A 13,869-nucleotide genomic window follows, 5' to 3' on the forward strand; every position below is an offset into this window, starting at 1 on the left:
TTTTAAGAATTTTTACGACGAGTTTAGTTTTGTAAAATATGAATTCAGTAAAATATCCGTATAACTAAGTTCACTCGAGCAAGCTTTTGAATTACGAATGACTTAATCTTTAATACTTTAACTGACAGCCGAAATATACGCAGTTAGTTACTATTACCAACCTTTTTCTTGTTTTATACAATTTCCGTGCGCAATAAGAGGGAACCGTATCTTGTTAAAGTCCAATCCAGTTAACATTACGGCCTGGTCTGCTATCATCAGATTACAATGTAAAGATACTAAAGGTGGTAAAACGCTGACAGGGTCACGAAACGTGTATTGTGAATTCCTTTAGAGTCGTAACGAGTTGCAAGCGTGGGCGGACGTAAGTGCGAGACACGTTTCACCTTCTACTCTGACGGGATAATTTTCTCTTCTGGCTTATCCCTTCTTCACCGTCCATATCATTCGTTCATCCTTCCAGAGGCATCGTATAAAAGTAGGTAGTCTGATTGCCTAAACCGACGTTTTATTTTTGCTCCAACACCGATTCATTTCTCTCGGCGATAATAACAACAGAACGTCGATTATGTGCGCGAACAATTATTTATCGCGTTTCTGTCTATCGGCCAGCGTCAAATTGTATCGAATCTTTGACAGAATTCCTCCGTTTCCTTTCAATATCTTCGAAACGTGCATTTATTTTAGAAATTATAAATATAAGCAAGATCGTCGAATAAACGTTACGTCTCTGTTGTTACCAACACCAAAATGTTATTTGATTTGTGGCCGAGAAAGAGTCGTTCGTCTGTAATAAGCGTACCGCCTCTTCCTCAATATATTTGTCTTGATGGCTCAATGCGCACGTGACCGCTCGAGAGCGGCATGACTTTACAATACGACCCTCGAAACGGTTATAGCTGTACCAGCGATGAGAACGTAAAAGGCTGTAAAAACATTCTGGTAACCGGTAGAATAATTCGAAAAGCAGAATGAACGACGATCGCGTAAAATTAAGCGTCCCGTTTTACTTCGTTACACGCCTCTTGTCCGCCAATGTTGGCTTTCAGGCGCAACAAGTAAACGCGTTCGATGTAGAAAAAATTCAGGAGACAACTTTCAGTTCTGTACTTTTGTTTCATTTTATAGACAAACAAGTTGCGAAGGAGAAACTATCTTATTCTGTCTTTCTTCGTATGATTTCACTTTTCTTTTCTTTCGATAAAAAGCGCATAGCTGGTATCAGACGCTTGCGGAGCGTGTAATTCATTCGTGTTACACGCGGACGATTTCACCGCAGTCATCCGCTCCTCGTCCGTGTGTCGTTTTAGTAAGTAGCGGTAAGCTTGTCGGTCTGAGATCGTCCGAAGATAGGATCAAAAGAGGTGAGAGGACCACCCGGTCTATTTAGAACATGAAGAACCATGACATTGGTGTCAGATGTCTCATCGAGAATGTTGACACCTGTAAGCGCTGTTGGAACATTGGAATCAGTGGCAGGTTGTGCGTTAATCCTAACGCACGATGGTAATAGCAGCTTGAACACGACTGTTGATAGAATACGTTCGATATTTACCATTTTCCACGTTTACGATTTTGCCACTTTTTCGTTTAATCGCATAAGAATTACATTTTACGACAATTTTTATATTATGAATTTATTACAATTATTTACAACAATTTAACACGGGTAAAAAAGATAACGGAGCTAGAAATTCTTAATGATTCAAAAACTGGTTCTAGATACAGATAAGACATCGTTAAAAATTAGTGGAAATCGTTATCGTCTCTAGAAATTGATCAGTGAGAAAGATCGTTCGAAATGGTGTTACAAATAAATCGTCCTATTAGAATCGCATGAAACTTTTTACGAAGACGATAACAATCGCTACGATCTTTCGAGGCTATGATTTCCGTGAATAGAGCAGAAATTTACTAATGAAGAAGGAGCAAAAGTACAACTAAGGCGAAGCTTAGTAAATCTTATCGCGAACCATCATCCTCTCATTGACTATGCATTCCCAGAGGAAGGCCGTGAATCTTGCCTCGATGTGTTTCAGCTAACTGGAATATCTCACTAGAAGAGGTAGGTGCCAGTAAATTTCCTCAAACTTTCCTCTTTTTTCAAGATTCGGTTCTGATGCCGTTGACAATCTGATCGTACCTATTCCCACGAGAAAAACAGAGATAAAAGTAGAAAAAATGGAAGAAAAACGTACGCGCGTAGTGCGGTAGAAGAAAAAGGAAAGGTAGAAGCTTGTAATCGTTTGCCGATCTTCGCAGTGTTGTTTCAGAAATGCTCTTCGCACCTATTTTAACGCGCATGTATTATCGAGAGATCGGATCAGCAGGTATTTATTTTTCGAACAAAAACTTCCAACGACAGTTCACGGTTTCTCGTCTAGCATTTTTTCACTGATTCGCATCTAGAGTTATTTGTCGTGTAGGAAGAAAACGTGTTGGAAACAAAACGTATAATGAATTGACGGCAGGTTGGTTTTAATCGGAAATTACACCGGTTTTTGTTCGATTACAGTTACAGGTTACTGAATATTGTACGAATCAAATTACGCATCGATATGATAAACACTAGATACGTTTACCCGATACATTTTTCATCTAAATCCGTTCTAATAAATTTGATGAATGTTTAAAAAGAACTTTTGTTCGATCGAAGTTCAAAGTCTTACGGATATTTGTTTCCGGTATATAAATTATAATACTGAATCGATATAAGGTAAGAACGGAAATTTAAGCAGTTCTCACGAATTAACGAGTAATTCACGATAACGTCTGACGAGACTATCCAAAAACAGCGCCGCCCACATCCGGAGGAGGCATATACTGTTAGTGATGGTGGTGCGATCAGGTTGATCAGTGATCGGTGTAACGCGTCCGTCGGTTTTACCTACTTAACTCGCATTTATCCAGAGTGATCTGAACCTTTATCGTAAATTGGGTCGTCCTTATAAATTCTGTCCGACTTAATAATTTTCGGATAAATATGACTTATGATCGAACAGCGTGCGAACTGGCACACGCATAATGCGAACGAAGAGAGTAGAAAATTATGCTTAATAAAATTACATGCTCTCGTACAGTTCGTAATATCTAATGCTTGTAACGTATTATTCGATATGAATTAGGCTTGCGTAACATTAACATCATCGTGTATATTACGCACGAATATCTCGCGCGTCGCCTTTCAATTACTACGTAATACCTATAGTCTTATTTTTTATTCATCTATTTTTAGGTTTCGTTTAGGTTTATTTTATTTATCCTTTTCAGGTTCTCGATACACCGAAATCGAATCGATCCGCTTTTGATCTTCGAATTATCGCGGTGGACGAATGATAGCGTGATTTGGCATAATCACGAGCATTAGTAGTGAAAATATGGTTGCACCTATTACAAGGATTTGCAGGTAAAGGGTAGTGAGAAGGTGGGCCAACAGGGCAGGGTGAATAAGGCGCTCGAGCCTACGCGGGTCGCTTTTTCGAGGGAGGACGAGCCATATGGGGAGCATACGGTAAGCAGGCTGCTGCACCCGCTGCCTCGAGGGTTTAATCTACCTACCGTCCGCCAAATTACCATCCGAGGAAATCGTGTATCCTCGAAAGATCGCTGTGACGACGTTTCCGTTATTACTGACTTTACTGCATAAGAATAGGTATCACGAGGCCCATTAGTTTAGCAAAAGAACACTCGACTTTATTTCTACTTATTAATACGCTATATGTCGATTCGTGGATTTCAAATTTGTTTACGGGTGAAATAAAGTTCGGTCCGTTCTTGTAAAATACGGCAAAAGATAAGAAATACCGTGTTTCGTCGTTGTTGTTGTCTTTATATTATGGTTCCGTGTAGAGACCTGGCTTTTTTAATTCGATTCTTTCGGTTTTCGTCGAAGAAAAGCAGACACTGTCTAGTAGACATTCCCGGGTTTTGTCTCTCGCTTGCCAACTGTCCCAGGTGTACGTGTCTGAGGATGAAGGCAAAAGGCCCAAGAAGACTCGAGGCGTGTGGCTGGCGCGTGCTGCTAGTCCCCGATTCCGTTTCCCCGCCCTTAAGTTGCTTCCGATCGTTGTCTGCCATAATCAGCATCACCACTGCCGCCGCCACCACCACCTCAACAGCTACGGTCACGCTTTTTAAATACGCGAAGCGAGCTTTCATGCCTTCGTACCCACGGAAATCGTATCGTATTTCCTCCCTTTTTTTCTTATTTCGTTCTTATTTTCTTCGTTCTCTAAGCCTTATTATTCGTTATAATCACAATTCCCCGTTTATTTCGTTCGTAAGATCTATTAAACAATTTTTTTTTTGGTTTTATATCGAAGATGTTTCGATCCAATGCTTACATTCTACACGTCGATATTCATTGACATATTTCTCGGAATATTAGTTTGATAGATTTTATGGGGAAAGTGAATGGAATAAACCGATGGTAAGGGAAATAGAATCGTCGTTGATTGTTTTGACGAAACTGTTTATATATAACAGAAGTGGAAATTTGTGTTATTCATGCTCGAACATTATTATGGAAATTTGAAATGTAAGTTGTTTGTTCCTTTCGGCGGTAAATTTGCATAAACGCGGTGATTTTCGAACCAACCAGAAGATGATATAACGCTAATTTGCAACTTTTAACTATTCACTTTTCACCGTCACGAATATTTTTCTCTTCTAATTCTCTCTCACGAATAATTTCTCTTTTCTTTTCTATCCGAAATACCTTATTTAACGTAAAATTCGTTGTCGTCGCGAATTAATTAAAAATATCCCGATACACGTAACTATTGTAGTAACATCTATCGACATAATAATATTCGTATGAAAAGGTAAAGCCTTTTGTCGATTTTCACAAACAGGCCTGCCATTGTCAAGCGTTGTTAAGTAAAATGGATTTCTTAAAATATTGTGGGAAAAAGAAAATAGGAGGAATAGACGGTGAAGGAAAGAGAAGAAAGTTATACGTTTTAAGTACTAATTTGTAACATTCTGAAAGTTTGCAAGAATGAATTGTATGGCACGCGAGGCTATACGCCAACGTTTTTTTCCATCTGACACGGTAGATTATTGGCAAGAGCGGCTTCTTTGATAATTCCTAAGGCGCGTTAGCATTTCTATGGCGTTGAATTGCTTTGGTCCGTTTTACTGAAGCGCCAAAAATCGTTGGTATCGCGTCACCATTGTGTTACGTTTGTTGAACACGTTGGCCTGTTTAACCATTTATCTCGTCATTGACGTTAATCAGAGCGATTTCGGCTTCGGCAGAGATCTTTTGCAAGCATCCATATAATTTGGTTTGTCACGCTTATACGTAATATGATCGATGCGCGTGTACATGCGAACAGAGTATCTTATATTCCTATTTATTGATATAAATATACCAAGAAATTATTCCAATTAATTTCCTAATAATCTGTTCGATAACGAATTTATCCTAGTCACTCGCCTTCCTTCTTTTCTTCATCGACGTTTTCCAAATTTTTAATACATTTTTAATCACCGATTCTTCCTTGCTACTTAATCTTCTACTAAAAACCGTGACTGCCCTTCGGTATAATTATTAAGTATTCTCCAAAACCTGGAAACCAGGTTACCCATCGCAACGATTTTAATCTAAAAACGAGGGTTTTATGGGCTCAGATGAAGCTGGGCATGGATATATGCTACGGAAATAGATACCATGAAATCCCATAGGATCCAAATAGCGTTCCCTTTGCGTTTTACCTACGTTTAGGGTTAAAATCCGTTTTTAGGGAAGGAAATTTGACAAACAGTCGAAGGGGCGGTAACGTGAAAATATATTTTTCTATAAACTTTTGTTTCTTTTGGATGGTCCGATCTGGTTCACCCGTGCGATAGTGAGCACTCTATGTAATTCTATAGTAATATGCTGATATTGTTTAGAGTAATTTTCTTAATATATTATTCCGATCGTATCGATAGAATATATTTTAATAATGTTATTGAAATCTATGTAAATTTCAGTCTATCATAATTTCATAATTTTCATACTGGGCAAAATTATATATAATAAAAGATTAAGTAATTAAAATTGATCGTAACACACTTTACTGATATTATGCGAATCTAACGTAACGTAAATACGATAATCTTAGGTAATAAACGGTGCATTCCATTCATCTCGTATCGAATCTTTGAAAACTACTGTAAAGTAATGTTTTTATATTCAGGACCACACAGGTAGCCGAGGCATATTAACTTCTGCATGCAGATTCTACCAACAATCAATGGTAACGCTATATTCAATTTTTATACTGAATATTAAGCAGCATCGTATCATGTTACCGGTAACTGTTTCAATCCTTATCCGAATTTTATATTCTCACGATCAAAGCTAGCAAAGACAATTACGATGTTCTCAATCATATTTATCAATTTGAAATTATCGACCATATTCGAAATTACAATGTCGATTTCTATATATTACTATATCGTTTAAACATATGGACATAAGGTTCTCGTTTATACGTAATATGTACAGTCTTTGCTCCACTACTCTGTATTTTCTTTTTCTTTCTTCGTCTTTTTTTTTTTTCGTTCAGAGATTCAACGGAGTTCAGGTATCCGGCGCGTAGAAAAATTTTAACGCGTTTACGACTGACCGTCACGGCGGAAAATCCTTTGAAACATCGACTGTCGTAATTACGAGCGACTTATAACAGTGTGGTAACCCCTTCATTTGTGAACTATGATAAACTGTTGCTCATCTACGGTTCCGAGATTTGCCTCCATGATTTATGCTAATACAATGGACCTACCTCAAAGTATCTTCTACTAAACGCTCTATTAGGCTTAAGTTAATTACGAGACTACCTTCTTGTGGGTTGGCTCGACGCGATCGTTACCATATTACGGTATATATATTACGTCCTTAACGATGCCAACCGCTTTTGCATTAAATTTGGACAAGCGACGATCACAAAAAGCATAGGAGATCTTTTTTTTTTGTTACTGTCAACGCGTCTATATCTGTTGAGGTTGACTGATAGAGGAACGAGTGGATGAATTTGTAATAGAAAAATATATTGAAATAAGTATAAGTACAAGTATAGCGCATGCTGATCCAGATTCTCACTTTTTCAGTGTTGCGATACAATAGAATTATGATAGGGAGCACGTTCATATATTTATAGCAAAGGACATTAGCAAAAAGTTAATCTTGATGTGTAGCTCTAGCTGAAGGCTACAAGAAACAACAATAGAAATCTACTTATAGCTCCTTTGTTTCTAGACCTTGTAACCCAAAACAAAATTTATATTCAAGGGCACAATAACATGGACCTCTCCTTATTTTCAATTTCTTCGCTACATTCTATTCTCTTCGTAACAGCGATTTCCAGGTCACGGATATACAAAAGAAATGGTGTAAGGCTTTTCTTCGAGTAATTACTACAACAATATCACAATATTTAAAATATTGGTTTCTAAAATATTATTCACGAGATGAGTTGTCGATTACCATAGAAGTAGCTAAAGTTAAGATTTGTAAATTTAATACGTAGAACATCTTGACCACCAACGAATCTATTGTTGTCTTGCGACCACGATCGCGGACAATAACTTTATTTTCTTCTGGCTCCAGGTTCTGTTACTTGTTGGCGTTTGAACATACCGACACGCCGCCTAGTTATTTGAGCACCCTCCGATATACCATTTTCAGAGCGTAATCGCTAATCACTCGTCCGATTTCAAAGAAAGGGACAAAGTCACAAATAAAGACTAGTTCCGAACGTTACTTCGGTTTTGGGATGCGCCGCTTCGACCACCGAAGCTCTATATAACTACGCTTGTTGGCTGATTTTACGGTTTCTACGAAACTACGTTCCCTCTCCAAGGAAATCGCAATTTTCGTCCTTTGACAAAATTCAGAACGTTCTTATGCAATCGTTACTTAATACCACATGCTCGATATACGCGTTCAGATACACGCGCGCTACCGATGACAAATTTTCAAGCGCTAACGTTATCGAGACATTTACCATTTGCCATTAGCGCCGATGTTTCTTTCAAGAATCAAAGTTTCGTGCTTTAAAAATCCTAATATTTCTAAATGTTCCGTCATGGTGTAATTTCAAAACGGAGTACCTGCGAAAAAGACGAGAGGCGATCGATAGCAACGTCGAAAAGAAGAATGTGAATTTTCGGATGAAAAGTTTTCGAAATTATCGCTTAAATTATCGAGTATTAGCCACGGACGCGCGTGAACATTATTAAATATCTGACAGAATTTGTAAAAATTGTAAAAGCCAGATCTTCGAAGCTTACCGTTTCTCAGATGAAACAGGAGGATGCGGTTTTCATCTCGCCTTTCAAGGAGTAAGCCGGGCGGTTCATAATAGTCGATGATGCTTAAACACGAATAGCGGCGGGACGACGTCGGGCCAGCCTGGAAGGACAAAATGAGGAATTCGAAAGCGGAACCGGATAATGTGGTAATTGTATTCTGGGAATCAGTTCGGCACGCACTCCTTAACAAGCTTCGACGCGGCTCCCCTGTCTGGTTCTAGACACGGCAAGTTGCAAGAACAGCATAGACGAACGGTCAGTTCGTTGTGGTATACAATACTCGGATCTATCTTTTTGATAGCGCGTGATTTCTTTTCGGAAGCACAGGTGTCAGAGTCACGGCTGTCACGTCCGAGCTGATCAATTATCATCAAGAGCTCGTCTTGCTAACACGACTCGCTAACTTGTCATCTGTCACGATTTTCAGGAAACGGTTATTGCGATTCAAGGATATGAAAAATATACCAATTATGGATTCTGTTTTTTTAACAATTCTATTTTCATGCGGTAGCGCGCGATGCGTGCTGACTATCTTTAATCGTAGAAAAATAGATTGATCGATGTTATCACGACGATTTTGTTTTCTACATCTTTAACTCTGCTCCTGATACGATAGATAAGATTTCAACATAAACTTAAGACCTAATGGGTAATTGATATTGTTACAGCAAGATAAAATAATCATTACGATGATGTAATCGAATACAATAACAGAGCGATAAGCGAATGAAATAAATGTTAAAAATTATAGATAAATGTGTCTATATAATGAAATTATTAATATCGAATAATAAATCATTCCACGATCTTTCTTCTCAAATTTTTATCCCAGAATTTCAGCTCAGAAATCGATCAATCGTTCTGGCTAATTTCGAACGTGAATACTCCTCTCGATGAATTATTAATAAGACGGAAAATGTTAAGAAACGAAAGGGAAAATGGGAGGAGAAGAATAGCGAATGAGATGAAACAAATGATAATTAGTCGATCTCCAAGCCTGCATTCCTCGTTATTTAGCCTGTCTGCGAAAGTTTACATCTCTATTTCCAAATACATATTCATTGAATATATCTATGTGTATTCTATATAGATATCGTTTAGAGTCAACTTCGTGGAGGGTCAGACGAATAGCGTCATACGGTGCTCTCATAAATTACCACTAGTCGGATAACATGTTATTTGCCACTGAGCTCACAAATGAGTGCACTTTGTATTTAATTACTCGACTCACGCCCAGGGCGCATCCTCATGACGGGCCTACCTCAGATCATTTTTACCCAAGGAATATCCCTTCTGTTGATCCATTTTTCCTTTCTCACACTTTCTTCTCTTTCCTCCTCTTCGCTTACTACCTTATCGAATCTTCACCTCGTTTCTTTTTTTTTTTTTTTTTATATCATTTTTTCCACATTTTATTCCTCGTAAGTAATATGATTAATTGCAGCAATTAATAATTACGTTCTTTAGTTACCGAAGAATGATATTTTACGATGTATTTCGTCTCTAGAAATACTTTTCGTAGTAATTTTATTCTTGACTTTTGTCGATTATTTCTTCTTCCTCGCGCAGTAACAATTGGCGATGTTATTTATTTTACGAGTCTCTTCATTCGTTTTTCGTTTGACCAAGGGTAATTAATAGAAAAATCGAGAATTCTTTGGCAAGATTTTGACAAGCAAAGACAGGATGAGTGGGTTGAACTGATGCACCGACGGGGTGAGCAGGTAAGCAAAAAGGTGAAAACAAAAGGCAGAAGGTAGAGGTAATGCTGTTGGTGAATAGAGTAAGGATAGACACAGACAAGCGTACATTTCGTAGCCCTAATTATTGGTTCCGTCCCAGTTCCGTTCTGGAACAAGAATATAATAAATGGAAGCAATCAATTTTTAAATTACATCCCAATTCGACGGAAGAATATTCTCGCGTGAAAATGGCGAAGATATTTAGATGTAAAAGAGAATGTATTCTGCATCGATTAATTTTAATTATATACATTTTTATGTTAACTTTCTCGTAAACACGTTGAGGCACTTGATGCCTAACAAAAGACTTTATGTTACATTACGTTGTCCGAAAAGTGTCTTTCTTTTACAGACACGTCTTTTACAACGATGCATCTTTATACGAGCATGAAACCTAATCTGTCGAACGTTGTGATCTTTATCTTGACAGAACAAAAATCATATTAATGTAATTCGATAAAATAATATAAAACGGAAAATATTGTGCATCCATTATTTCCTTATAAAACGAAAGAAACTTTTCGGACGACCTAACATCATATTCAACACCGCGTTAGGGTAACATTTCGTCTGCATTTTTTTCCAATCAATTTATAAGATCGAATTCTGTTTCGTAAGAGCGCCAACGTGGCAATAACATGTTTCTCTTAAAATTGTCTTTACGGTAATGAAGAGAAGTTACGGAATTTACGCTGACCTTGAAAGACGATGTTTCCCGTTACTAAAAAAGTTGAGAGGTCTCCGATCACTCGGTTGTTCTCGTTGAAAGTACGAAAAGTACCAAAGGTTTTCGAGCAAAGGATTATCGTGTCGCTACTTAGGAAGAATTTTAAGGCAATGGCGGGACGATCCCGAAATCCAAGACGGCTGTGTCCGAAGGGAATGACAGAGATCGGGTTGCTTCGGACCACCTTCGTGCTCGCCGCAAACTTTATCCTACCTGTTTTCGCTAATTGAGCGAGTAAAAATGTAACTGGACCTTACGCCCCTGAGGTATTTGCACCCTTTTGAAGATACGATCCGTTCTTTTCCCAAGATTTTGCGCTGGACCGCGTTCCTCGTTCCACAATCGCTTCAACCGATCGGTTTACCCGGTCAGATTGCTTAAGCGTGTACTCCAAATTACCATTATTTATTTAAATAACTTCGTATTATTCACACGGAATAATATTCCGTCATTTTCTTATCTGATTTCCCACTTGCCCTTACGTTTCGTCAAAAAATAGCATTGTACGGTTCATACGAGTATATTCATCGAAGTATAGATCATACTGCGACACGTATCAAATTATCCGAGTATTCGTTGATCCTCAACATCGAAATACTCTGTCAATCCTCTATAACGAGAATTAAACAGAAACATATGTAGCTCAATATAGTAGCAACGAAATTAATCGGATAATATTTAAAAATATTAGGGGACATAATATAACATTGCGTAAATCACATTGCGTCGTCAAGGACCGAATCTCGTTACATTAAGCATGTCGCCAACTTTATTATTATTATTATTATCCGTTGAATATCATTTTTCGTGTGTTCGACGCCACTTTTTAATACCATCACAAATTATCAACCAAGTATCTCAATAACAGGTAGTTTCGGTGCATCGTGATCAAAGAGACTCTCGCGTCTCTGTTTACCGTGAATCCTAAGTAAATGATATAAACTTGTACGTGATATGCATTGAATGGAGCTCGTATATGATCATGCACGCACTTACATATGTATTAGTATTAATGCATGCGTATGTCACCGAAGGGCCAGGTAATAGCTGTGCGATTTTATACGTGATCGTATAGGATGGAGGCGCCGATGCCACCTGTTACGCTAGCCGTTCGCATACTCGGGGCTGGTTGGCTTTACCTCACCGCAGAAATGGTGGGGACCGACGGTGAGTTTTCATTGGTCAGGCGGCACGTGCTGCACGAGGGTGCCTCGCTCCAAAAACGCATAAATTCCCCGGCGGTGTACCAGCCGACTTTAGAATCACCCCGACAGCGGAGTCGGCGTGGGTGCATCATAAACTGCTCTATAGAATCACATACACGCACATCGTAGTCAATAAAAAGAGCTTGTTTCGCAACTGGTGTTTCCGTGAAAATACAGTGGAAATTCAGTGAAGACACCGAAGGGAGTAAGAGGCCTACTTATCGAGCCTACCGATCCAGTGAGGAGTTTCCATTTCCAAATTCTGTGTTCTATTTCGATTCAGAAATTGCCGGCATGGAGCTGCAGGAGATGTTTCGATACGGATATATGTTCCCACCGAGGGAGGACGAGGTCGTATCCTGCACGTATCTGGATTTACCGAACTACGCTTATTCCAAGAGCAAGTCTGATCTTCCACCAGTAAGCAGTATCAGCATACCGCAGTGCATCGTGTACGACGGAAATCGCAGCGATGGCTGGCACACGCCGAGTCCAACCGCAAGTTTACGATCGGTTAGTCCTGCCACAACTTTGTCTGTATCGTCAGAGCCTGACACGATAAGTACTCCGGTTACGTACCGTTTATTAGGCTCGATGGAGGAACTGAACAAGAGGTACGCTACGAAGAGGAGCCTCGCTACGATCAACAGCGAGGCAACGCAACACGCTATGAACATGATCGATCTGACGGAGGAAGTAAACAGTATGGACGCGGATACCGATGGGACCGCGGATCCTGAGGCTGAAACGGAGCACGAAAAGGCGCAGTCGTCTCGAGGCAGTGTCATCAGCAACTCCAGCAGTTTCTCAGACAGGATCGTAGACGCTGACAGCGAGGATGATGCCGAAATGAGCGACAGTCCCGATCACATAGGATCCGAGATCGATGGAAACGGGAACAATCGAAACGTGGTGAGAAGAAGAGGTAAATACGTTAGCTCGACGATCGTGAGGAAACGCAGACTGGCAGCGAACGCCAGAGAACGGAGAAGAATGCAGAACCTGAATAAAGCGTTCGATAGATTGAGAGCGTATCTTCCGTCTTTGGGTAACGACCGGCAGCTCTCGAAATACGAAACGCTTCAAATGGCACAGTCTTACATCACGGCCTTGTACGATTTGTTGCAATAACATTTTTTTCTCATTTCTTTTTGTTTTTTTAAGATTTCGCCGAAGATCGTGTTAGTCAACGAACTGATAAAGTCGGTCGTTGAAATTGAACGAAAGTGTTTAGTGGAATTAACCGGAGGACCGAAATAGTTGAATTTTGGCTTGTGTATAGAACAGATGTTTCGTCCAAATGTACGAGATATGAATTTACGTTTACGTTGTTTAGTCGAATTATAGGAATTGCGTTTTGAAACGTAGGAACGATCCATTATCATTTTCTTGTAGATATTTACAGCTGTAATTACAGAATATCATTTCAGTTATCCGATGATTCTTATAACTACGTACCATTCACTCGTTTATCTTTTGTAAAACGATATTGGCCATCGTTTTATAGCTTATCTTTTTTAGTATTATTATCGTAATATTTATCGAAACGTAACGAGAAAGGTTTAGACACGCATTTCCAACATTTCTGTAAATACTAGAAACTTTGTAAATTTTGTAAAGTAACGATATTTTAATGGATAAATCGTTAACTCGATATTGTATTATAAAGGCGGACCAAGTTACGTACTTATAATTTATTGTATTATAAATATTACTGCGCTCTTTGAGACTGAAACTGCATGTGTTGAAAAATATAATTATTTTATACATTCTCGTAGTTATATCCTTCCCTTGCCAATTTCGTAAAGCGAAGTCTTACAATTCGAAGTCTTATAAGAGGACCTCGCAAGTTTAGCTTAAACTGCAAACTCCAAAGAGACTTCGATGCTCTCTT

The 13,869-nt window shown here is 38.9% G+C and overlaps 1 protein-coding gene across 1 annotated transcript; it reads left to right on the forward strand.

Annotated features, from left to right (window-relative positions):
* The first annotated feature begins 12,269 nt into the window (after positions 1-12,269).
* LOC122575376 (protein atonal-like) lies at positions 12,270-13,106 on the forward strand. The gene has a single exon (XM_043744200.1). It carries the CDS (start codon positions 12,270-12,272, stop codon positions 13,104-13,106), a length of 837 nt encoding a protein of 278 aa, XP_043600135.1.
* Positions 13,107-13,869: the final 763 nt, after the last annotated feature.

This window comes from Bombus pyrosoma, linkage group LG15 (assembly GCF_014825855.1).
Source record: "Bombus pyrosoma isolate SC7728 linkage group LG15, ASM1482585v1, whole genome shotgun sequence".
In the NCBI taxonomy this organism is placed as follows: domain Eukaryota; kingdom Metazoa; phylum Arthropoda; class Insecta; order Hymenoptera; family Apidae; genus Bombus; species Bombus pyrosoma.

Bases quoted from the DNA above. Each gene is read 5' to 3' on its own strand.
- LOC122575376 (XM_043744200.1), top strand. From the start codon at position 12,270: ATGGAGCTGCAGGAGATGTTTCGATACGGATATATGTTCCCACCGAGG.